At 48.9% G+C, this 26109-nt stretch overlaps 1 protein-coding gene across 1 annotated transcript in view; it reads left to right on the top strand.

Moving 5' to 3' along the window:
- Positions 1-26109, top strand: part of Sdk2 (sidekick cell adhesion molecule 2) — a 292689-nt gene that overhangs the window by 193623 nt on the left and 72957 nt on the right. The window contains exons 9-18 of the mRNA XM_031354086.1: positions 1673-1867; positions 2516-2632; positions 3389-3556; positions 4397-4499; positions 12371-12547; positions 14766-14902; positions 15860-16007; positions 18425-18565; positions 20960-21141; positions 21822-21937. Coding sequence (XP_031209946.1) covers positions 1673-1867; positions 2516-2632; positions 3389-3556; positions 4397-4499; positions 12371-12547; positions 14766-14902; positions 15860-16007; positions 18425-18565; positions 20960-21141; positions 21822-21937 — 1484 coding nt within the window. The remainder of the gene's footprint in view (positions 1-1672; positions 1868-2515; positions 2633-3388; positions 3557-4396; positions 4500-12370; positions 12548-14765; positions 14903-15859; positions 16008-18424; positions 18566-20959; positions 21142-21821; positions 21938-26109) is intronic.

Genomic DNA, 26109 nt, shown 5'->3' with positions numbered 1-26109 from the left:
CCCTGAGATGGGAGGTGGGGGGGATCTCCCTGAGATGGGATGCCGGGGGGATCTCCCTGAGATGGGATGCCGGGGGGATCTCCCTGAGATGGGATGCGGATCTCCCGAGGAACAGAGGCCTCTCTGCCTGCTTCTCTACCTGGGCTCCATGGTCAGGGGGTTGGGCACTGCTCTTGGAGGTTAGAACAGGACATAGAAGGCTGAGCCAAGCATTACAGTAAAAAACTAAAGACACACACTTGTCATCCCTGCTCAGGAGACTGAAGAGAGTTGACATCAGTTCAAGACCAGCCTGGGCTACAGAGCAGGGCCTTGTCTTAAAATATATAATTGTATATTTAAATAGTATATTTAAGTACATAATAGTAATAAGGGAACAGGAGGAAGAGGAGGAGGAGAATGAAGAAGAGAGAGAAGAAGAAAGCAGAAGAGGAAGTAGGCATTGAAGCAGCCACGGATGGAGAGCTAGCTCAGTGATAGTATTTGAATGGTATGCATAAAGCCCTGGGTTCAGTCCCCAGCACCGCATAAACCAGGCATGGCAGCACACACGCTTTGTAATAGAGTATTTGGGAGATACTGGATTAAAAAAAAAAAAGTCAAGGCTATCCTCGGCTACATAGAGAGTTCAAGGCCAGCCTGGGATACATGAGTCCCTGTCTCAAAATAAACAGTAGGGCCTGGAGATATGGCTCAGTAGTTAAGAGCAATTATTGCTCTTGCAGAGGACCCAGGTTTGACTTCCACCACCCATATACATGGATCACAAGCACCCATAATTCCAGATGTCCTCTTTTGAACTCTGTGAACACCAGCTACACATGTGATCACATACATCTATATAAGAAGAATCTGCACACACATAAAATAAATACACTTTAAAATAATAATCATAATAGAGGCTGGAGAAAGTTCTCAGAGGTTGGGGCTCACACTACGCTTGCAGAGGACCTGAGTTCGTCTTCAAACACTCACATCAGGAAAGTCACAAGCCATCACCTGTGGCTCCAGCTCTGAATGGAATGGATGCCTCAGGCACTCACACACACACATGCACACACATGTGTACACACGTGCACACACGTGTGCATACACACACAATTTAAAATGAAAGTTTTTCTTTTTTTTTTTTTTTTGGTCTGTTTGTTTGTTGTTTGGTTTTTTGAGACAGGGTTTCCCCTGTGTAGCCCTGGCTGCCCTAAAGCTCTCTCTCCATAGACCAGGCTGGCCTCAACCTCAGAGGTCCTCCTGCCTCTGTTTGAAGTAACTCAATAGTCATAGGGACAGATGAGATGTCTTTTTGGGTAAAGATGCCTGCCAAAACCCCTGACAGTCTGGGTTCAATCCCTGGAACCTACATAAAGATGAAAGGAGAGAGCTAGCTCCACACACATGCCCTCCCCCATAATAATAAATAAAAATGGAAACAGTGATAATAACGAACCTTCCCTCTAAATGCCCGGTGAAGCATTTCTTCAGGAAACTGAGTCTAGGGGATTTCCATTTTCTGAAAAAAATCTCTATCCCAAATTTTTTGAGACTTTTAAAAGAACATACTCCATAAAAACAATGCCTATGAGAACCTTCTAGAAAGCAAGGCACCCTAAGACCTCATGCAGACCCTGGCCTGAGATGGGGCAAAGTGGCTGACTGTGGCCCTGGCCTTCCGCAGGGGTGCCGCCTCCCTCCATCACCTGGTACAAGGACGCTGCGTTGGTGGAGGTGGGAAAGCTGACACGCTTCAAGCAGCGCAGCGATGGCGGCCTGCAGATCAGCGGCCTGCTGCCCGACGACACCGGCATGCTCCAGTGTTTTGCCCACAACGCAGCAGGCGAGGCCCAGACCTCCACCTACCTGGCCGTCACCAGTAAGTGTCCTCCCCTGTGCTCCCTCTGAGCATCCCTCCACACTCACTGCTGAGGAGCATGGTAGAGTGGACCTGCACCAGGGTGGGATTCTGGGGGGCTGTCCCAGGTGGCACCAGCTCATCACATCCCCTCAGCACAGCATCTTGTCAAACCTGCTCACTCGTGGTCTTCTCTGTGGGTCCTGGAGCCACTGATGCCCACGGAGAAAAGCCAGTTCTTGATGCCCACGGAGAAAAGCCAGTTCTAGTTGATGGTCTGCTGACCTTGGGTAGAGGAGTCCCCCAGGGTTCCAGAGACTCAGCACAAAGGCAGCTCCTTCTTACACAAACTAGTATGTGTCCAGTGAAGGCCAGGTCCCACTGACTTTGTCACTGAGGGTGTGAGCTTCCCTCTGCGTCCTCAGTTTCCCCTTAGTGGATGTTTGAGGTTCCAGAGGGCAGAACTCTCTGGTCAGGTAGGGATCTGGGGACCTCTCCTAGGCCTCCCTGCAGGAGCTCCTGTAACACCAGGGCCAGCTGGCGGAGGGAAGGATCTGTCTTTTTTGTGGGCTTCGAGACCTCAGCCCCTAGCTGGGGATGGATCTTCCTAGGCACTGCTAATAGATCCCACTAGGCACTGCTAATCGATCCCGCTGTCTCCCTCCACAGGCATCGCCCCTAACATCACCAGAGGCCCCCTGGACAGCACAGTGATCGACGGGATGTCCGTGGTACTGGCCTGTGAGACCTCAGGGGCGCCACGGCCTGCTATCACGTGGCAGAAAGGTAGGCGGCCTGGCCCTTCAGTGGACATAGTCACGTGAGAGTCTAGGAAAGTCTTCCACTCTAAGTTCCTGAACGAGCAGGATTGAGCTCCCCACGTTCAGTTGTAAAGGCTAGATACTGTACCTCCCATCTCTCGCCATCCACATTGCTCTGCTTTTCTATGTCTCTGTCTCTCCCAGGCCAGACCCAAGACCTCCTATGTCCCACTGCAAGAGGTCTATCTGTCCTATATATATATATAAAGATATCTGGCAGTATCTTTATCCATCTGCCTGTCTGTCTATCCATCTATCCTATGTATCTCTATCTCTGGGTCATGCCTCCCCTGCACTGCCCGGCTGCACCCTTCATCCATCCCTCCCCTCTTCGGCCCCCCTGAAGGTGACTCTCTCGTGACTCTTTCTAGAAGCATCCCGTCCTGTGCAGAGATATCCATCCTCATCTTGTCAACCTGTGTCCCCTCTCCTCTCCCCAGCCCAAGTGCAGCTGCCTCCAGGCCATGGCTGACTGGTTGCAAGCAGCCACAGCAGACAGTGTGGCCTCATCTGGTGAAGGGCAGACATGGCAGTGGGTGGAGGCGTGGCAGGCTGTGAGCCTGTGCCTGTCACCAAGTCCCAGCTCAGCCTGTCATTTAACACTTAACTCATTTTAACATGTCCAGAGATGGGTGGGTGCCTGAGACCTTCCAACACTGGAACATTTAGGGACAGTATCCAGGCTTCATCTGATACCCCATAAAACTCTGTCATCCCTCAGGGGAGCGCATCTTAGCCAGCGGCTCTGTCCAGCTGCCTCGCTTCACACTGCTGGAATCTGGCAGCCTGCTCATTAGCCCAACCCACATCTCGGATGCTGGCACCTACACCTGTTTGGCCACCAACTCTCGGGGAGTAGATGAGGCGTCCGCAGACCTGGTCGTATGGGGTGAGTGACCATCCATAGGGGTGGGTCGCCAGCATCTGTACTTCCATACTGTGTTGCTAACACAGCCAAGGCTTTTCCTGTCATAGGGATGATGACAAATGAACTCAGAAACCAGGAACCAGGAGGTGGTGGCCCTGCCAGCAAGGCCACCGGATGGAGAGGTCATGCCACACTTGGCTGAGTCCAGAGAACTATAAAAAAGCTGTCTTGTGTATTTTAGGGCAGAAATCAACACAGGGCCAGAGAGTAAATATTTTTGGCTCTGCGGGCCAGACAGTGTCCATCATGGTCCCTCCCCTACCCTGGTGCTGCTGAGAAAGCAGCCAAGACATTAGTGGCATGGTGGTGAAGCCCATCGAGATGAGCTTGTCCGTGCAGTATGCCGCCCGCCATTATCATTCTGAAGAGAAGCCAGCAGATCTCTCAAACCTCTTCCACTTGAGATGTGCACCTCAGACATGCAGGTTTAAGGCCACACCTTTCCTGAGGCCTAGGGTCTGAAGTGAGTGGCTAGACCTTGTCTGTCACCAACAAGCTGGCCTGGTGGCTCTGGTCACTCTCAGCCTGTAGTTTCCATTCCCTCTATGGCACTGAGTCCTCACCGTATTTGTGGCTTCCGAGACTCACAGGGTCCCTGGGACACTTGGTCCTTCCCACTTTTCTGGGACTTTTATGTGACACACACCTGTCAACATATGAGGTCATCGCTCAATCTCTCCCAGCATCCAGATGTATAGCTCTAGTGTGTCCTTCCCCTGCCAGGCCCTACTACGGTGCCAGCCCAACATTCCTGATCACTAAACATATCCCTGACAACCATATCCCTACCTTCTTTTACAGCCCGGACACGCATCACCAAGCCACCCCAGGACCAGAGTGTCATCAAGGGCACCCAGGCCTCTATGGTGTGTGGAGTGACCCACGATCCCAGAGTGACTGTCAGGTACTCCACGCAAAGGGGGAGGGGACGCTTATAAGGCAGGATAGCAGCATCGGGGAGTTGATGCCACTTGTAAGGCCATGCCTCACCTTGGGAGCTGTTTCCAGAGCTGGATACAGGGCTGAGATGGGAAAGAGGCCTGGTGTCTACAAACTATGCTGTGTGAGCCGTGTTGACGAAGAGTCCTGAGGCAGGAAATGGAAGGCAGAGAAATAGAGCAAGGAGGAGGACTTGGGGGAGGACTCAGAGCTAAGAACACTTGTGTGTAACCATAAGGACCAGAGTTCAAATCCCCATACCTCAAAGCAGGGCACAGCTCCATATGTACCTCTAAAACCCTAGCACTGTGGAAGGCAGAGACAGGACTGCTGGGGCTTGCCCCAGCCTACTGAGGATTAGTGAGAGACACTGTCTAAGAATACGGAAGGAAATTACAGGCAGGACACCCGACATCCTCCTCTGGCCTCCACACACTTAACACACAGGTATGCGTATGTACCATGCACATATTGTGCACATATACTACATAGGAAGAAAAGGAGCCACAGGAGAGGAGGGAGGCAGGGAGGGGAGGGAAAAGGTGTTTAGGAGGAGGTGGAAGGGTCCTGTTCTGTGCTCCCCACTTCTTAAACCCCCTAACTAACCTCATGTGAATGAATTGGTTTAAGCACCTATTTGTAAGGTCCCCATGTCTTATTTTAAGATTCATAGTGGAGCTGTCTGGGCAAGAAGGCACAGAGGCGATCCTAGGGACAAGACAGGAGCCAAACTCAGGGGATGAGCCCGGCAGAGAGCTTGTAAGGGGAAATGCTTAAATGGAAGTTGTCCCCTGCCCCTGTGGGAAAACCAGGACCTTGACCCTCGAGATGTTTGGGCCCTCGAGAGCTCGGTGTGGGTCTAAAGCCAGCACCTCGGCTGGGCGTCTGTGGACCCAAGCTCGAACAAGGACACCCAGGATGCTCCTAAACCAAAAGAAGATCTGGGAGCTACAACCAGGAAGGGGTGTGTTGTGTCCCGTTGTACTCTCCTGAGAGCTCCAGAGGCTGGGAGTCAGCATAACTGCTTCTTTAGAAGATTCCAGCATGTTGCTGTCTAGCTAACGAGTAGTAACACTGTCGCTCAATTGCCAGGGAGGCCAGGAGGCCAGGAGGGGCAGGCAGTCCTGCCTCCAGCAGACATGGCCTCCCTACGCCTCACAATGGTGTCCTGGGGCGCCACCTGGTGGTCACTGAACAGAGGACGGTCTGCCAGTCAGTATAATAGAGTTCTGAGGAACCAGGATTGCAGGACTCCAGTCCTGCCCAGGCTGAGAAATGCTTCATGAAGTGTTCAACATTGACCTTGGGGGCATTATGACATGCCAGCAGGGACAAACATGAGCCCTGAAATCATACATAGGTAGTCAGAATGCTGGCAGACTGACTTCAGGATCCTGGCTTTATCAGATTTTTCTCTAAAAGAAAAAATTAATAAAGCAATGGTGAAAGTGTCCTCAGAGAGAAGCCATATCCATGCCACCGAGTCACAGTCTGGGATGACATAATAGTGTCCTTTCTATAGTTTTCAACTATGTTCCCCTAGTTGAAAAAACACCCAAAGAGCCGCTACGTCACCTCAGCAACTGTTTCTGTTGCTTGTGTGTGTGTGCATGTGTGCATATGTATGTCTGTATGTGCACATCTGTGCATGTGCATGCATGTGTGTATGTGGGTATGTGTGTACATGTGTGCATATGTATCTGTGTGTGTGCGTGCATGTGTATGCGTGTGTGTGTGCATGTGTGTATGTGTGTGCATGTGTGTGTACATATGTGTATATGCATGTGTGTGCATGTGTGCGTGTGCATGTGTGTGTGCATGCGCATGTGTGTGTGCATGTGTGTGTGCGTGTGGGTGGGTGGGTGTGTGTGTGCATGTGTGTGTGCATGTGTGTGCATGCGTGTGTGTGCGTGTGTGTGTGCGCGCGTGTATGTGTGTGTGCGTGTGCATGTGCATGTGTGTGTGCATGTGTGTGTGTGCATGTGTGTATGTGCATGTGTGTGTGCATGTGTGTGTGTGTGCATGTGAGTGGGTGGGTGTGTGTGTGTGTGCGTGTGCAGACAAGAGGCAGACATCAAGTATCTCTTCTCTATCAGTCTCCAAGAATCTCTCACTGAACCTGGAGCTCATAGCTTTGCCCAAGGCCAGCCCTTTGTCTCTGTTCCCAGCCTGTGCTCCTTGGGCAGTGGTAGCCCCTGCTGCCCTCTGCAACCTTGAGATGACATACGGGCAGGGGACACAAATCTCAGTATCTTTAAAGCTGTCCAGTGGTTCTGCTATTCTTCCAGAAACAGGGTATTCTAGCTACAAAGCTCAACGGGGTCCCCTGAGCAGAGTAGAAAGGGTGAAACCAACCGCTCACATTCAAGCATTGGCCACTCAAATCCCAAGTGATGTGTTGTCAAGACAAAGTCGGGCCCCGGGGCAAAGCCCAGACAGCTGCGGGCTGCCCGCCATTCTCAAAGAATCTGGGTCCAAATCTGAACAGAACATGAACAATCCACTTTGTGATTTTATTAATATTAATAAATACTTTTTTATACTTTTACCATGTAATGAATTTATTACATTGCAGGAGGAAAATTCAGATCAGGGAAAAAAGGGAAAGCAGAAAAACACATGTAGAGTTAACTGTTCCCCTTAATTAGACACCATCGGTAATGATATTTGAGTTCCATTAAAGAAGTCAGACACACTCTATTCACTAATCCTTTTCCCTTGCGGACCTACTGTGCCCCTTGTGCCATGTCAATAAATATGTTTGCATCAACTCAATTACTGGATGGCTTGGAGTCCGCTGTCTGAGGGAAAGAGTTTACCAGTTCACAGTGACTGCATTCTTTTTATTATTGTTTCTAAATTTTTGCTAATATGGAGAAATCTCATTATGAGCATCCTGGTAATCAAATTTTTTTACACATCCCTGAACTGCTAAGGATTGGCTGATGTTATCTAAAGCCAAAAGGGTCCCCAAAAGACCCTGGTCAGATGAGTCATTACATAACAATGGTTCTAAAATTTTTCTACCCTAATGAGATGAAGAAACTTGAAGGTTATTTATTTTTATTTGTTTCAACTTTGATAGAAAATAATGCTAAGAGCATGATATGGTTAGAGGTGTGTGTGTGTGTGTGTGTGTGTGTGTGGCTTTTTGAGATAGGCTCTTGTTCTGTAGCCCAAGATGAGCTGAAACTTGTAGTCATTCTCCTGCCCCAGCTTCTCAAGTGATAACATTACAGACATGAGCCACCAAGTCTGGCTACATGTATATTTTGTTTACTTTTGAAAGAAACCACTCAAGCCGGGTGATGGCACATACCTTTAATCCATTCCAGAACTCAAGAGGCAGGGGCAGACAGATCTCTGTGAGTCTGGGGACAGCCTGGTCTACATAGCAAGTTCTAGGCCATCCAGAGCTACATACTGAGACCGTGTCTAGAAAAGGAGAAGGGGTGGGAAGCAAATCCCCGAGTGTCTTTCAGAGGCGTGGCACACATCTTGGAGGAGGGGGTATTCCCAGGGCAGGCACTGGGTGATGTTGGCCATTCTACTGGCTGTGGTGTGGTTCTTGCTGCTGTTCTGAAGTCGGAGGGGGGGTGGGTATTTTTGTTTTTTAATTATGTGTACATGAGGTAAGAGCAGAGGTTATATGCCTGTGAGTGCAGTACCCATGGAGTCCGCCAGAGGGCGTCAGATGCTTTGGGAGCTGGAGTTGCAGGTAATTGTGAGCCTCCTGCCTTGCTTGGTGCTAGGTGCGGAGCTCCAGCCCTCTGCAGTAGCAGAATATGCTCTAGAATAGAATCTTTCCAGCCTATCGGCTGCTCTGATCCATATTTCTCGGTGGCCTAGGAGGTGATTGCTGTTTCCCTCTGTGTGTGTCTTCATCGGGGAGGTATCTGTCAAGGACTTGAGCCCAGTTTTTAATCAGGCTGTTTGTTTTCTTAGGGTTGAGTTTTAAGAAGTCTCTGTATATTTTGGATAACAGCGCCTTATCAGATATTTGTCATGCAAACATCTTCTCCCGGCCCGTGGCTTCTCTTTTTATTCTCTTGGTAATGTCTGTGGAAGAGTAGAAAATTTTGATTTTGACAAAGTCCATCTTATCAACATCTCCCCCCAGGGATCAGGCCTTCGATATGGTATCTGGAGTCAGCAATGAAGGCCAGGCCTTCTAGATTTCCCACTGCCTCCTAGTAGCTAGAGGATTCTGCATTGTGCATTTAAAATTAAGTTTTGTAACAGATATGAGGCTTTTAACTACAGCTATGCTTGTAGCAATGATGTCCAGTGGCTCCAGAATCATTGTTGAGGGGACCTTCTCTTTATTTTTATGCTCATCAGTTGATGATGGTGGTAGTGGTGGTGGTGGTGGTGATGGTGATGATGCTAATACCAGGAGGGAATTTCTAAGTTCTTTTTCTTTTATCGTGTGGGCTTACGTACACATGGAAGTCAGAGGAAAACCTGGAGGAATCGGTCCTCTCTTTCCACCACGTATGGGTCCTTGAGACATCTGTTGGCCAGCAAGCACCTTTTACCCACTGAGCCATCTCACCAGCTCTGGTTTTGTGTCATTGAGTCACTGTAGAAATCTGATTTCGTAACGCAGAGTTACGCAATGGTCAGTAAACCATTTCTATAAAGAACGAGGAGGAGATGGATTAGGCTTTGAGAGCCACATGATCTTTGTCATTGCTGCTCAACTGTATCTTTAGATCATATGTCCACAAACAGGCATGTCCGTGTTACAACAAGACTTTATAGAGAGACCGGGGACACCACTCAGCAGCGGCTGCTCTTCCAGAGGACCCAGCACCCATATGGCAGCCCATAACTGTAACTCCAGTCCCAGAGGACTCGGTGCCCTCTTCTATCCTCGCCATATACAAGACACACACGTGGTATACATATACATGCATGCAAGCACACACCCATACACACAAAATAAAGATAACAAATCTTGAATTTTAAACAGTTTAGGTCTGCAAACATGTAATGGGCCATCATCCCCTGACCCTACCGTGGAGTATACCACATTCTGGATTTGCCCTATATTCCGCTAACCTATTCTTCCACCCCTTGTATTTCTAATTAGAATCAAGTACCTATTAATTACATTCAAATTCATAACAAATGCTTCCCAGGCAGGGACATATGCTCCCCGAAGCATCGTGTCCTGAAGCAAAGAGTGTCTGTTTGCCGTTGGGTATTTCTTAAGCCGCAGTAACTCTCTGCAGATAGATCTGCATTTAAGAAAAGCCTGCTCATTCCCCAAACACTGGCAAGGCTAACTCTTTTCTGGGTAATGAGATGAATGGAAAGTGACTGGTATTGTCCATTTCTAAATCTATATTAAAAGCCTTTAAAATTAACTTGGCAGTTTTGCTGCTGCTAATTTGTCTTTGAAGAAGCGGAGTGTAGGTAAACATTCTTCAATGCAGGCATTCATCACGTTACTAACTACAATAGCAGATTAAAAGGGGGTACTTCCAACACCGACAGTCAATGAAGTGACAGAGCACTGTGGCAGGACACCCTGCGTCTGTTTTCATTTTAATATATGGCATTTTAGTATATGGTATGGAAATATCACATGAAAAAGAGTATATGATACTTTGCTAAGAAAAGACAGTTTTTAAAACAGTATATATAGAAATATGGGTGAACGGATAGACAGATGGGCTTGCAAATAAAGAGTCTTAGATGGGTGAATGGATAGATGATGGGTGGATAGATGATAGATATATGGATTGATAAATCTATGGAAACTCAAAGGTAGATATATGAGTGGGTAAATAAAAGTTCCTATGAATGGATGGATAGAGGATGGATAGATGAATGGGTAGATAGATGGAGAATGGATGGATGAACAAATGGATGGACAGATGGATGGATGGATGGATGGATGGATGGATGGGTGGATGGATGGATGGACAGATGATGGATGAATGGATAGATGGATGTAGATGAATGGACTGATGGATAAATGGATGTGGGTAGATGGATGGGAATAGATAGATGGAAAGCTGCATATACAAGGGGTGGATATCTAGATGGCTGAAAGGACAGATTGATCACTAGAAATCATTGATATAAATATTCTTCAATAAAAACATCAATGGCTAACTCTTATTGGCCGTTTACCCTATTTGACACTCCTCTAAGCATTTTATATTGGCTTTACAATCCATACAATCCATACAGCCTTATGAAGTAAACGGGTTCCACATGTTACAAATGGCAAACGGAGTCAAAGAGGGCTAAACAAACCTACCCAAGATCACCTCAGAAGCTTCTGGCATCAGGCACAGCCTTTGGCCTGAGCTCCCAGCCGCTGGACACAGTATTGCTGCATACCCAAGATCACCTCAGAAGCTGCTGGCATCAGGGACAGCCTTTGGCCTGAGCTCCCAGCCGCTGGACACAGTATTGCTGCATACCCAAGATCACCTCAGAAGCTGCTGGTATCAGGCACAGCCTTTGGCCTGAGCTCCCAGCCACTGGACACAGTATTGCTGCATTCCCAAGATCACCTCAGAAGCTGCTGGCATCAGGCACAGCCTTTGGCCTGAGCTCCCAGCCGCTGGACACAGTATTGCTGCGTTCCACCAGCAGGGAACCAGGGAAGAATCTAGAAGTAGGGATTAATGTTCCCGTGTGATCACAGTCTCTCCCAGGACTAGAAACATTTTTCCTTTCCGTTGTCCTTCTTTTCCACCCCCATTGTTTATCTTGTAGTAGCTTATATACTTCTGTTGGTTTTACTATTCAAACTCGGGGTTAAAATATCCCAGACATACTCTTTTTTTTTTTAAGATTTATTTGTTTGTTTGTTTGTTTGTTTATGGTTTTTCTTTTTCTTTTTAAATTGTTTATCTAGATTTATTTATTATTATATATAAGTACACTGTAGCTGTCTTCAGACGCTCCAGAAGAGGGCGTCAGATCTCATTACGGGTGGTTGGGAGCTACCATGTGGTTGCTGGGATTTGAACTCAGGACCTCTGGAAGAGCAATCAGTGCTCTTACCCGCTGAGCCATCTCATCAGCCCCCAGACATACTCTTGATGGCAATCTTCCACTTTCTAACTCCAGAAAACTCGGGGACCCTGAGGTTGACCCACTCTTGTCCCGAGGTGGTATCTTGTCCTTCTGAGGACTATAGCCCACCTTCCCTGGAAGGCACTGCGCACCTCACCTCCACAGAGGCAGCCCGTGACATGGGATATGCCCGTGACAGTGATAATGGCTGTGTTTTCTCCCTAACAACTCCGGAGGAGGTATTTCGTACTGTCATGCGCCAGCGTGTGTGTCATTTCTCAAGACTCCCTTCGTTCCGACTGGCCGAAGCTAAAGTGATTTTTTTTTGGACACTAAACTCAATTTGTCACCGTGATGCATTGATCTAACGACTCCCCTCATAGACCTAATTCCAAAATGTAGTCTGCGCGGAAAGTTTGATTCCTTCGCCCAGCTTCAATCTTTTAACATCTTCAGAGGAATTCCTTTGCCTGGCTCTTTCCCAGTGGCTGTTTTCTGGTGGCTTCTGGTCAAAAGTAACAACGTTTTGACCCAGATCTGAACCCAAAGTGTAAATGACCAGTAATGGCCTGCTGCTTGAACGCTCCCAGACTCAGCACCTGCCACAGGAGTGGTGGACCTGCAGGCTCTCCCCAGGGAACATCTTCCTCCCACGCCCTGCTCCCTGCCCCCAAGCCCAGTCCCAGAGGCAACGTGTGTGTAACGACCTCCCACCTGCCCTTGGCACATGCCCCCCAGGTGGGGGCTTGGGTGTGGCCCACACTGGAAACTTTCTGACCTCCTCCCTTTCCATAGGTATGTGTGGGAGAAGGATGGGGCCACCCTGGCTGTGGAGACTAATCCTCGGATCCGCCTGGACAGAAATGGCTCCCTACACATCTCGCAGACGTGGTCAGGGGACATTGGCACATATACCTGCCGGGTCCTCTCAGCTGGTGGCAATGACTCTCGCAACGCCCACCTGCGTGTCAGGTAAGGGCCAAGGAGGCGTGGGTAAAGGCAGCGATGAGGTATTCGGATCCAACCAGCTCCTTTGGGTCATGACAGAAAGCCATGTATGACTAGGACCACCTAAGTACCCTAAAACACTGCCAGAATATCCTTCCAGGCCCGCCCCACAGCTCAGGGACACCTCTGTCAGGAGCAGAAGTCTTCGTAAGCCTTAGATGGGGCTCTAGTTCCAGAGAGAATTGGCAGCCATAAACATCTCCTCACTCCAGACAGTACACCAACATGCTAAAGTCCAGCTCGGTGGATCAATGAGTTTATCCGGCTTACTCGGGAGTGTAGCTAACCTCAAAGCGGCTGCATCACCAAAATATCCCACCCCAACATGCATGGTAACTTCTTCCTAGTTGCAAAAATGGAGTTCCATCTTGGAACACGATTACACGCCTTCCTGGGGAAGGAAGGGCAGGAGGGATTAGTGGGGACCTCAGGTGAGGGTCTGATGACCACCCTTTCCTATGAGGGAACGTCAACAGGCAATCATTTTTTTTTTATTCGTTTTATTGTTTGAGAATATCATACATGCATCTTGATCAAGTCTACCCCCATCCTTCCCCTCCTACTCCTCCCTGTACTCCACAACCTTTTCCTCTCCACCTCGCGGTCTTTGCTCTTAAACCTGCTGAGTCCCCTTCCTGGTGGCCGCATGGGCATGGGTATGGGACTGTCTAATGGAACAAGCTTCTGCTGGGATCGAATCCCTAACGGAAACTGGTATCTTTCCAGCTATAGGTGGGGCTCAAGCCTTTCCCCTTCCGGACTGACATTTAGGCTGGTTTGATCTTATGTAGGTCTTGATCATACTTCCAAGATGATCTGATGGCGGTGCGCCATTTATGCCAAGATGATCTGATGGCGATGCGCCATTTATACCTGAGCACGTCACAGTTTCTTCATCTGGCCAGCCATGGGTCTCTGTAATTGTCACCATTTACTGCAAGGGGCAGCTTCTCTGGTGAGGACTGAAGATGCCCGAATCCAGAGGTATAGGTATAGGATAAAGACTAAGGAGGCAGTTAATTTCTGTGTCTACTTAGGACAACAATAGTGTTAGATTCTCCCCCACCACCACCACCACCACCATGGTTTTAGGCTCATTTAATGGCATCTGGCCTGAGTTCCGTCTTATGATACAGACCTTGAATCCAGGCAGAAAGTGGCTCTGGTCACTTAACATAACACCCCATAACATCTGTGCCACTATTACACCAGCGAGTAGGTGTATCTTGCCAGGCTAGTTGTTACTGGAGTTTGCAGGAGTCACAGCTAGGTAAGAACATTGATTCCTTTTTTCCCCCTCGGTAGCATATATTGAACCTTCTGGAGCTGTAAAAGCAGGCTAATAGAAATGCAGCTTCAGGTTGGTACCAGCTTGATGACTCCAAGTAATCCGTATAGTATCTCTAGTGGTAAGGTCTTACCATCAAGTTCTGTGGGAGAACATTAAGTGGGAGAAACAGCAAGAGCCTATAATGCCAGGGAGAAAGCTATGGGATCCCGCTGACCAACAACTTGAAAAAGATACCCCATACACGCCACTGGACTTTTTGTTTTGTTTTGTTTTGTTTTGTTTTTTGAGACAGGGTTTCTCTGTGTAGCCCTGGCTGTTCTGGAGCTCACTTTGTAGACCAGACTGGCCTCGAACTCAGAAATCCACCTGTGTCTGCCTCCCAAGTGCTGGGATTAAAGGCGTGTGCCACCACCGCCCGGCTGCCGCTGGACTTTTTTATTGGCTAGCCTATAAAATTGTAGGCTGGTATCTAGGAGAGGCATTGTGCTCCTATTAGAGATTAACTCTATTTAAACTCCTTTTATATGTGTATATTTGTATATTTTAGGAGGCTTCTACAGTGGTAGCTTTCCATAGGGTAGTCTTGTTGAAGGTCCCCTGTGGGTTATCACAGCTGCTTAGACGAGGGTGGTGATGGCTGGCAGGCAGCAAGAGCCTGTACTCCAAGGATAGAATTTGGAAGGGGGAGGAAAGCAGATCAGAAGGTCAAGGTCATCCTCTGCTACAGAGCAAATCGAAGACCAGTTTAGCATGAAGGACACATTCTATAACACACCCCTAGTACGGAGCATCATGGAAAAACATAAGACTCTCTGAGCGTGCAGCTTAGCTGTCACCTGATAGCAGAGCGTGGGACTCGGGGCGGCCCCTCCACACACATCTCTCCTCCAGGCAGCTTCCCCATGCTCCTGAACACCCTGTGGCAACGCTCAGCACTGTGGAGAGACGCGCCATCAACCTGACCTGGGCCAAACCCTTCGACGGCAACAGTCCTCTGATGCGCTACATCTTGGAGATGTCAGAAAACAGTAAGGTCCCCACTGTCACCTTCCCATGTCCCCCACACAGCCTGGGCAAAGTGGGGTGTGAGCTGCGTGCGAGGTCGCCTTGGAGTCAGCTAGCCCTACCACACTCTTCTTGGGCCTCTCGGCAAAGCAGATCTTCCCCCTGAGCGGCCGTGGCTTCCTTGTGTGTAAAGAGGGCGATGAGCTTTCACGTAGGACCATGCACACCAACAGACTACCAAAACAGCTGGCAGGCCATTATGACTTTGCAACAAGACTTGCACAGGGGAGCCTGGTGTGTCAGTGTAGCCTGGAGTCCCAGCATTTGGGAGGCAGAGGTGGGACAATCAAAGTCCAAAGGTTGGCTTTGAACTATGTAGGGGAGGGGCTTTTGTAAGACCTGGCATGGCAGCAGCCACCTGAAAGACAGTAGTAGTTCTTACGAGCGCCCCACTGTGAACGTCAACTCGGTGATACCCTGGTGTGGCTTTTCCAGAACTCACTGATTCAAGAGGGCATCGAGGCAGCTCATTTCCCATGAACCTCTGCTTCCCATCTACTTCCTCCCAGCTCCCTCCAACCCGCTGGATCCCATGGGCTAGTGGGACACAGAGGAGCTGACATGGTAACCTATAGTGGCCCAAGTTATGGAGACATTCACTCTCCTTCCCACCCAAAGGAGAAGGAAGTGGATAAAGGGTAGAACCCATCACATCGCTGGCCGGCAAGATGGTTCAGCCAGTAAAAGCACCTGCTGCCCAAACCTGATGGCCTGAGTCCAGTCTTTAGGAACCACAAGGAGAAAACCGATTCTCTCAAGTTGTCCTCTGACCTCCATATGACACACGGCACCTACACACCCAGAGATGTACGCACAGACACACAAAAGGAAATAAAATTGAAAATTATTTTTTTTAAAAAAAGGAGCATGTTCCCCTCACACAGCATGCCCCCCTCTACCCTCATCCTGTGTGTCAATAGATGCTCCCTGGACCATACTCCTGGCCAGCGTGGACCCAGAAGCCACCTCAGTGATGGTCAAGGGGCTGGTTCCCGCTCGTTCCTACCAGTTCCGCCTCTGTGCTGTCAACGATGTGGGCAAGGGACAGTTCAGCAAGGACACAGAAAGGTAAGGGGAGCAGGTGTCCTCCTGGGTGGGACTCCAGCTGCCTGCCTCCAAAGCACAATGGGGCAAGCCACAGGGAGGGTCTGGCTCGGTGTCTCTCAGTCTTTCACTCTGTAGAATGGGGGAATGATGTGATTAAAGGAAATGGCAGCACGCTCTGGATAGAGTGTAGTCCCCGATAAGCTTGAGTCCTTCCTATGACCATGAGCTGGGCAAGTTCAAAGATTCCCCGGATTCTGCTCAGTCCCGTGAGCTTCCATCATGGTTTAAGGGACAGGAAATTCCAGGGGGCAGAGGGGGCTCCTCAGTGTCCATGTTGGATTCCAAACGGATGCCAGAGCCTGAGGGCATCATCACAAAGCTCTCACATGATGACAGACACCAAAGACAACTAAGCAATCCACCCAAGAGCACCTCACGATAAACACATTTCTATGGAAGCTGGACCCCGCTCAGCTTACCCCATGTGAGAAGCAGCTGCCTCTACTGGGAAAGCAGCTGTCATTTAGGAAGTCAGAAAGGCTGTGACACAGCATAAACACCAAGCTGTGCAGTTGGCTCTGCAAAAGATGTCTTCCAGGCTAGCGAGATGGCTCAGCGGGTAAGAGCACTGACTGCTCTTCCGAAGGTTCTGAGTTCAAATCCCAGCAACCACATGGTGGCTCATAACCACCCGTAATGAGATCTGACGCCCTCTTTCAGTACGTCTGAAGTCAGCTACAGTGTACTTATGTATAATAATAAATAAATCTTTGGGCCAGAGCAAGCAGGGACTGAGCGAGCGAAGTTAACTGGAGCAAGCAGAGGTCCTAAAATTCAATTCCCAACAACCACATGAAGGCTCACAACCATCTGTACAGCTACAGTGTACTCATATACATTTTTAAAAAAGAGAGAGAGAGAGAGAGATCTTCCAAGCTGGACAAATTGGCATGGCCTGTAATCTTAGTGTTCGGGGAGCTGAAGAAGAATCATGAATTCAAGCTCACCCTGGGCCAAGCCACCTAGGATATAGAGAAAGACCCTGACTCAAATTGACAGCAACAGTGTGGCTTGGGGAATGGCTCAGCGGGTAAGCTGGCCGTGCTGGCAAGGCAGCGATGGGCAGGTCTCTGGCCAGCCAGTCTAGCTAAAGCAGAAAGCTAGCAGGCATCATGGCACACCTTTAATCCTGGCACTTGACAGGCAGGGGCAGGTGGATCTCAGAGTTCAAAGCCAGCCTGGTCTACAGAGTGAGTTGCAAGACAGCCAGGCCTACATAGAGAAACTCTGTCTCAAGCAAGCAAACAAGCAAAGTGGGCCTGTCGAGATGGCTCAGCAGGTAAAGTTGTCCACCTCCAAGCCTAATGGCTTGAGAGTTCAGTCCCCAGCACCCACATGGTGGAAGGAGAGAACAACAGTTTCCTATATATGTTGTCTCCACGTGTGCACTGTGGCATATGCGCGCACACACACATACATACACACACACACACACACACACACACACACACACTAAGCACTACTTACTAGGCATTTACAATATTCAAGGCCAGGTTTGGCCCCCAGGAGGTGCATTGAACAAACAGGAGCTCAGCCCCTGGGAAACGTTAGAATCACAACAGGGACCCTCAAAGTCCCAGGAGACCCTGCCCGCTTCTGCTGTGCCTGCGGCTGCTCTATGCACCAATTTGTCCTCGTCCGGAATCTCTGTGCACATAGTCCTGAGTCACCACCGCAGGAAAGGTTAAACCACCCGCTCTTTAAAAGCTGAGAGCAGACAGGACTCTTTGAGAAGCTATCCATCAGAGAGCAAAAACATAACAAAATAAACAAAAAGGGAAAGTCATCCATCAAAAATAATTAACTTTTGTTTTTAATGGATAAGTGTCAGCGGTGTGAAAAATACACTTGGGCGGGACACGGCTTTCCCCAGCCATGCCAGGGAAAGAAATGTGGTTGGTGCTTGGCTTCAGAAGGCAGGCTGGGATTGGGGCTCCTTCCCCTGAACCATGGCCACCCACCTATCCTGGGGCTCTGCTCCCTCAGCAAGGAGGTCTAGATAAGCCCTACCACCAGAGCCTGTGGGAAATGACTGATAGTCCTGTTCCTAAAACTATTAAAACAGGCACAGTAGTAGTATGTGCCTGCAGTCCTACACTCAGGAAGCTGAAGGAAGAAGGTTACAAGTTCAAGGCCACCCTGGGATGAAATGCAAGACCCTGGCTCAAAATTATTTTATTATGTTATGATTATTATGATTATGATTATTCACAAAAGAAAAGAAGCTCAGAGACACAAAATGAGCTGCCCAAAAACACACTACAAGGGTGCAGAATTACTGGGGACTGTATGGTATGGCTAGCCTTTCGTCATTTATTATACACCTATGTAGATGGGGTAGAGAAAGATCCAATCATGATTGCTGGGTTTTACCCTAGGGTCTCCCTTCCTGAGGAGCCCCCCACGGCCCCTCCGCAGAATGTCATCGCGAGTGGCCGGACCAACCAATCCATCATGATCCAGTGGCAACCACCTCCTGAAAGCCACCAGAACGGAATCCTCAAAGGCTACATCATCAGGTAAAGGGCCATGCTAGGCTCCCAACCCTAAGGGGGATGGGCAGGGGCGTGGCTTAGAAAACACTACAGATTCAAGGTCCATCCTTACCGACATAAAGACTAGGTGGTGAGAAATGCACACACTGCAACAAGAAGGGCTTACAGCAAAGTTGTCAAAGAACGGACTACACTGATAGCCTTGAAAACTAGTAGGACCGCCAAACAAGGACACAGTTTAATCCCCACAGGCTACATGGAAGCCAAGGCTGCCTCAGGGCAGGACTGCTGTGGGAGCAGGCAGGAAGCAAGAGGTGAGGACACCAACATCCCACCTCCCGCACAATCCAGCTGCAGGCCTGACTTCTGTCTAAATGAAGGTGTGTCCTGCCCACGCACCATGTGCAGCGGGACTAGCGATGAATGGGTCTCAACACAAGAAACACAAACTTATTTAAAATATTCAAAGGGTTTGTTTGTGTTTTTTGTGTTTGGCTTCTTGCAATTTTTTTTTGCAATTCAATTGTGCAATTCTCGACATGAACTTTGTGTATGACAGTGTCATTTCACAATATCCAAAGGTGGCACAGACGCGCCAGTTCGATGAAGTACAAGAGAACCGGCTGAAAGAAAGTTATTTTTCTGGTTCTTGCTGAAAACAAAAGCTGGCTCTGTGGACTTCTAAGCTTCGCATTTGACTGAGAACTGTTTCAGTAGTAACCCCAAAGAGAGCATGGGAGCTGACCAAGCTAAAATACTCCTAAATACAAACAGCTCAGTGGGCAGTGATGAGTTCAATTCCCGGGACCTGCATGGTAGGGGGAGAAACCAATTCCTACAGATTTTCCTCTAATCTCTACAAGTGTGCCATCGCATGGGCACATCCACCACACAGATAAACATAAAATTTTTTAAAATAATTTTCGGAGGTTGGAGAGAGAGTTCAACGGTAAAATGTGCTTGGGCTTGCTGGATTTTCATCCAAAGGACCTGGGTTCAGTTCCCAGCACCCTCAATGGCAGTTCATATCATCTGTAGCTCCAGTTCCAGGGGATCGAATATCCATTCTTGGCCTCCCTAGACCCCAAGCACACACATGGTATACAGACATATGCAAGCAAAACACTCATGCATATAATTTTTTTGATAATTTTTTAAATTATCTTGGGATTTGCAGTTAATGGAAACGTCCATCTGTATTCTGAATTTGGCTGGCTGCAAAATGCCTTCTTAAGCCTGTGCCTCTCCCTTGCACCAAGATCCCTGGGTACTGCCGCACCCCAACAGTTGGAAGAGCCAGTGGTTCTGTCTACCCCGTGATCACTTGACTTTTCTGTGATTTGGGGGGCTTATCCTAAAAGTTCTCAGAGTATGGTCCCCAACCCAACAGGGTCAGTGCTACCTGAACACTGGTGAGAGACCCTGACAGTTAAGTTTGTTCCTGAGACCTCCTCCTAAGTAGATAGTCTAGCAGTCTGTGTTTTAACTAGCCTCGGGTTGAACTGATTCATGCTAAGGTCTAGCGCGTCCCAGCCCTGGGGCTTTGGGAATGTATAAAACCACTTTGAGGGCTCTGATTTTCAAACTGTTAGACCCCAAAATAGGTAAGCATTATGAGTCTTCCTAGGCCTGGTTTACCATCCATGTAAAGCACCCCACATTTGCTTCCTCATATCCCTTCTTTTATCATGGTTGGTTTGTACTGGAAGGCAGCTATGGGGAGGTCAGTAGCCTCCAGGGTTCTCAGTCCCCCCCTCACCAAAGGAGCCATGGTACCAAGGAGAGAAAGAAAAATCAGCTAAACTTAGGGAGTGCTTTCCTGGTTCATGATCTCCAAAAGCTGACGCCTGTGACACCTTCCCTAGGGACTCTCAGCCTCTGTGGGTGGCAATCTTGTCTTCCAAACCCATCAAAAAGAATAGTCCGGGGGGCTAGGGATGTTCGTGGCTCAGTTGATTGGAATGTCTGCCTAGCACGCATGAAGTCCTGAGTTTGAACTTAGCCTCATATAGATTGGACATGGTGTGCAGCTCTGCAGTCTCAGCACTTGGGAGGTAGAATAAAGGGGATTAGGAGTTCAAGGCTATCCTCAGCTATACAGTTTAAGACCGGGCATCCTGGGCTATACTCCCTAGACCTGTACTATCCAGCAAAGTAGAGAGGAGTCAACTGTCATGACTCAAAACAATTAAAACTACAACAAAGTCACATTCATCCCTCGTTTGCACAAAACCCATCGTCACATGACCAGCAGCATGAGCTCTAGTGGTCACCCTATTAGGCGGCCCAGATGGGCACATCAGTGGAGCAGTGGAGCGTTCCCAGAGCACACAAAGTTTTAGCAGCCAGTGCTGCTCTGGGCAGTTTGCCAAGCACAAGCCTATAGCCGATTCAACTCACTTTGGCACCTTCCCTCAGATACTGCCTGGCAGGGCTACCTGTTGGGTACCAGTTTAAGAACATCACAGATGCCGACGTCAACAACCTGTTGCTGGAGGACCTCATCATTTGGACCAATTATGAGATCGAGGTGGCTGCCTACAACAGCGCCGGGCTGGGTGTCTACAGCAGCAAAGTCACCGAGTGGACGCTGCAGGGAGGTGGGTGGAGACAGGAGCCATGGAAGACCAGGTGCATCCCTATCTTCAGGTCCCTAGGTCTATTGGGCCATATGCCTGCTGAGTAATCCACGTGTCATTATGAGCACCCTGATCCAGGTTGCTGGCTTCACCTGGGCCTTTGTTATGGTGCTTAGATGACATCTCCACCTTACACCTGGCTCCCATGGGGCAGATGGCTGAGGGGAAGAGAGAAGAGTGGTTAGAAGTCATGTGGCAAGAGGCATAGGGACTTTCTGTGGTATTTCAACATTAACTGGGTAACAAAGACAGCTTGGAAGGTAGATCAGACAAATTTTTTTTTTTAAGATTCTTTTATTTATTTTATGTGATTATACTGTTGCTGTCTTCAGACACACCAGAAGAAGGCATCTGATCCCACTACAGATGGTTGTGAGCCACCATGTGGATGCTGGGAATTGAACTCGGGACCTCTAGAAGAGCAGTCAATACTCTTAACTGCTGAGCCATCTCTCCAGCCCAGATCAGACAAATTTAATGAACTTGAATTAATCCAGAGAGTGGGAGAGGAAGGGGGCCCTTGGGTTTGCTAAGCATTGTCTATAGAAGTCTGCCTGTGTCCTCTATCACACTGGACAAGATGAACAGGTATGGAGGTGGGAGTACCCCTCAGCTACAACCAATCTCTTCATCTCTTCTAGTTCCCACAGTGCCCCCGGGCAATGTGCATGCAGAAGCCACAAATTCTACAACTATCCGTTTCACCTGGAATGCGCCCAGCCCCCAGTTTATCAACGGCATCAACCAGGGCTACAAGGTAAGTGAGGGTCCCTTCTCTCCTTGGAAGGGAACCAGGAGGGACTCAAGGTATTGGGGGCAGGGGTGGAGGGTACCAGGGAAGAGCAGTAAAATCAGTGGGTTTCTGAAACCAGACTCCAGCAGACAGAGGTCACAGATAAAAGCAGGGGATTTCCCCACACCTCCCCTGAGTGACTTTCAAGGTTACATAGAGGATTCTGGGAGAGCACACCATGTCCCAGTTGTCACCAGAATGAGTCTGTCCTTAGTAATTCTAGCCACAAACAAAGCCTGGACTCCTGGACATTGCTGTACTCCATCAAAACAATGCCCCAGTCACTTACTCCTTACCACTATGGTGTGACTATCACATGCCACTGGCTGTACTTGACCCCAAACACAGTGAGGATAAAGCCTCGGGATTAGGGCAGAGTTGAGCTAAAAATCCCAGTTTGCCGACAATGTCTTAGATTAGGGTGTGGATGTCACTCCCTCTTATATGCTCATGGGTATCGGTGATCTCATACCCTCTTCTTGCAAAAGTGCCAGTCACACTGGGTTAGGGCCTGTCCCGGATGACATCCCTTAACTTTAAGCAGCACTTTAAGGGCCCAAGTTCCAAACACAGCCATACTCTGGGTGTCCATCTTAAATCGTCATCAACACATGAATTCAGTACAGACACGGTCTAGCCAACGACCAATAGAAGCGTCTGAGTCGTAGCCGTACCAATGCTAGCTGGTTCTCTAGCCAGTTTAACTGCTGGGCATCAGGACTTCCCTGTCTTTCTGTCCTGCATCCCAGACCTGGGGTCCCCTTCTCCTCCTGCAAGGAGGCCTGCTGTCCTCTGAGAGAATTGAGGACACACCACATAGCATAGGCAAACCGCCATGTTTGGCAGCTTCTTGCCCACAGCAGGGGGAGGCATATAGACAGATGTCACAGGGTCATTTCCAGGTGGGGAAAAAAGAGGCAGGGAATTTAAGGGGCTGGGAAGCCAGGAGAAAGGAGAGAAAACTACAAACTCTGGGTTTTAGCTAAGGGTTCCCTAAGTCCTCTGCCCTGAGGCTGCGCAGCTACCAAGGACAAGCGTCCACACCGTTATGCCGTAAGCTTGGCAGGCTGGAGAGGAAAGGAGGAAGATTATCTGGCAAAAAGAATCTTCTACTTGTGTTAGAAGCAACCTAGGGACCAGAGCTGGAGCCACTGGGCCACAACATTTCCAATCCCACGAAGGTAGAGAGCGCGGGCCAAAAAGAGTCTTCCCCGGGATAGGGGCTGTAGCCCAAGCTTGCAGTTGCTGACTGGCCGGAAAAAAGCTGCTAATTGGGACTCGGGGGAGGGAAAGAGGTCTGCATGGCTGTGGAACACAGAGGCCGAGCTGGGAACAATTAGCTTCTGGCTGCCAAGTCTGAGCACAAGTTTTATTCCACGTGTGGGAGGGACGAGCTGCAAGCTTCTAAGATGAAAAGCCCCCAAGGGCCAAAAGGCCACCAAGCGACCAGGACAACTAGGGCAATAGCCTGTGGTGACCCAGAACCAGAAGATACTTCAGAAGCCCCCAACCCTGCTTAATCCTCAACCCTTCTTTTCTCCTGGCCTCAGGAACTGTGCAGATGGGCTAGTGACCGATATCTTGAGCGTAAGAGCTCATGGGGCAGTAATAGCGTATCATCACTTGTGGGGACTTACCCAACACCAGGCAACCAACTACATACTCTGCTCATTCTCTCATGCAAGTGACTCCACTTTCCAAGCCCTAAGTTTATAACAGGTACCACACCACACCTAGTCTACGCAATTCTGGGGTTTGAACCCAGGGCTTCACGCATGCTAGGCAGATACTCTACCAACTGAGCTATATTCTCATCCCTGCGTTTAATTGTAAAAATGACACCTAGAGTTTGTTTCTGGTTTTCTTTTGAAGTACAAATGAATAAAAGTTGAGGTCTTTACTCTTTGCTTCTTTGGCGTCAGAATAGGGGAATGGGATGGTTGTCCCATCTACACATGTAATCAGAGAGAGTCTACTTTAAATTGTAAGAATCTTTGGACATCTACAGGAGTTGGGGGAAGACTCAAATGTCCACCTAACACCCATCTCCAGCTTCAATGTGACTAAGTCGCAGTCTGGCTTTGTCCCTGCACCTCTGAGCTCCTCCCAGCCCTTAGCCCATCCTGGGGGACTTGCCAAAGCAATGCCCAGGCAGCTCATCGCACCTTCTGTAAATGTTCTTATAGAGAAAGATTCTATACAAGCTATCTCTATTAAAAACAACCATACCTAAAAATGTCATTATACATACTGCCAGCCTTTGGATTTCTTTGATTGCCTCCCAACCTGTTCCTGATGCTGGCTGATTTATGTGTTCCTAGGTCTAGATGAAGGCCGTGGGTTAAGGGTTTGAGTTTAAAGTCTCCACTGATCTTAGTGTCTCCCCCATCTCTCTCTCTCTCTCTCTCTCTCTCTCTCTCTCTCTCTCTTTCTCTCTCCCTCCCTCCTTCCCTCCCTCCTTGTCTCTCTCTCCCTTTCCCTCTCTCTCTCTCTCTCTCTCTCTCTCTCTCTCTCTCTCTCTCTCTCTCTCTCTCTCTCTCTCTCTCTCCCCCTCTTCATGATTTATTTGGTGAAGAGACCTAGTCATTCATCCCATGCATTTTCCACAGGCCTGGATTTTGCTGATTGCCTCCCTATGGGGTCATTTAACTCGTTCCTCTGAGTACTATATCTGCAGTCAATTGGAATGTAGAGCCAGTGGCCGGCTGGATTCAAGTTTGTTTGATTACCTTTCCTGAAGGGGGGCGAGGGTCCCTCTATGATGGTGTGTGTCGACATTAGAAGGTGCAAAGTTTGATTGTCTCTTTAATTGTGAACCTGGTGGCTGTGAACAGCTCTTTGGAGGGGTGGTGATTTTTAATGAGAGTTACAAAATGAGGGTGGAAATTTTATTCTTGATTAGCTAAGATGCCTTCAGGAAGGAAGAAATGAGGTGGGAAAAGAGGGAGGGAGGGAGGGAGGAGGATGGGAGGAGGATGGGAGGAAGACGAGAGGGAAGGAGGGAGAGAAGGAGGGAAGGAAGGAGGGGGAAGAGGATGGAAGGAGGAAAAGAGGGAGAGAGGGGGAGAGAAGGAAGGAGGGAAGGGGAGGATGGAAGGAAGAAGAGAGGGAGGGAGGGAGGGAAGAGAATGGAAGGAGGAAGAGAGGGAGGGAGGGGAGAGAAGGAGGGAGGGAAGGGGAGGAGGATGAAAGGAGGAAGAGAGGGAGAGAGGGAGGGAGGGGGAGGAGGGAGGGAAGATGATGTTTCCCTTTGTCAGTTTTCTACTATCTGAACTCTGGGTTCATTAAGAAAAAATTTAAAACTCCGTTCTTTTCCACAGCTTCTCAATTCTTAGCACTATAAGTAGCCCCCTAGCACCCTCTAAGGGGACAGCTAGGTTTGGGTTAGATAAGATGTCTTTGGCTCCACTTTGCTTTTAGCAATGTCGTTATGTACTTCGGGATTTCTAAATACTTCTGCTGTACTCCGTTCCGCTGTGGTTATTATCCTTATTATGGCCAAATGATCACTGGGCCCTTCAAGTTGGCTCCCGTGGTCCCAGGCATTTCTGACAGCTGCCTGGATGGCTGGGATGACAAGACACGTCAAGCTATATAAATGTATATGACATTTACATACAAAATCTGCCAGGGTTGGTGATGCAGGCCTGGAATCCCAGCCATGCGGAAGGATAAGGCAGAAAACCCACAACAAGGTCCAGAGCTGCCTGAGCTACAGCGTGAGTTCAAGGCTGCCCCGGTTTGCTTTCTGTTGCTGTGATAAAAACCACGACCAAAAGCAACCATGGGAGGAGAGGCTTTATCTGGTACAAATTCGGATCAGAACCCATCACAGAGGAAAGCAAGGGCTGGAATTTAGAAGAAGCAGAGAGCCGGAAAGGTGCTGCTTGCTGGCTTGCTCCCTGTGGCTTTCGCAGCCTGCTTTCTTATACAACTAGGAACAGCAGCCCAGGAGTGGCACTACCCACAGTGAGCCGAAGCTAGCCCACACACATACATCAATCATTGATCAGGAAAATGCCCCCACTGGTTGACCTTCAAAGCGATCTAACGGAGGCATTGTCTTAATTGAAGTTTCTTCTTCCCAGATGACCTAACTGGGTCAAGTGACCAAAAAAGCCCAAACAAAACAAACA

The sequence above is a fragment of the Mastomys coucha genome, unplaced genomic scaffold (genome assembly GCF_008632895.1).
Source record: "Mastomys coucha isolate ucsf_1 unplaced genomic scaffold, UCSF_Mcou_1 pScaffold5, whole genome shotgun sequence".
Lineage (NCBI taxonomy): Eukaryota > Metazoa > Chordata > Mammalia > Rodentia > Muridae > Mastomys > Mastomys coucha.
This window is presented reverse-complemented; position numbering and strand designations above follow the sequence as displayed.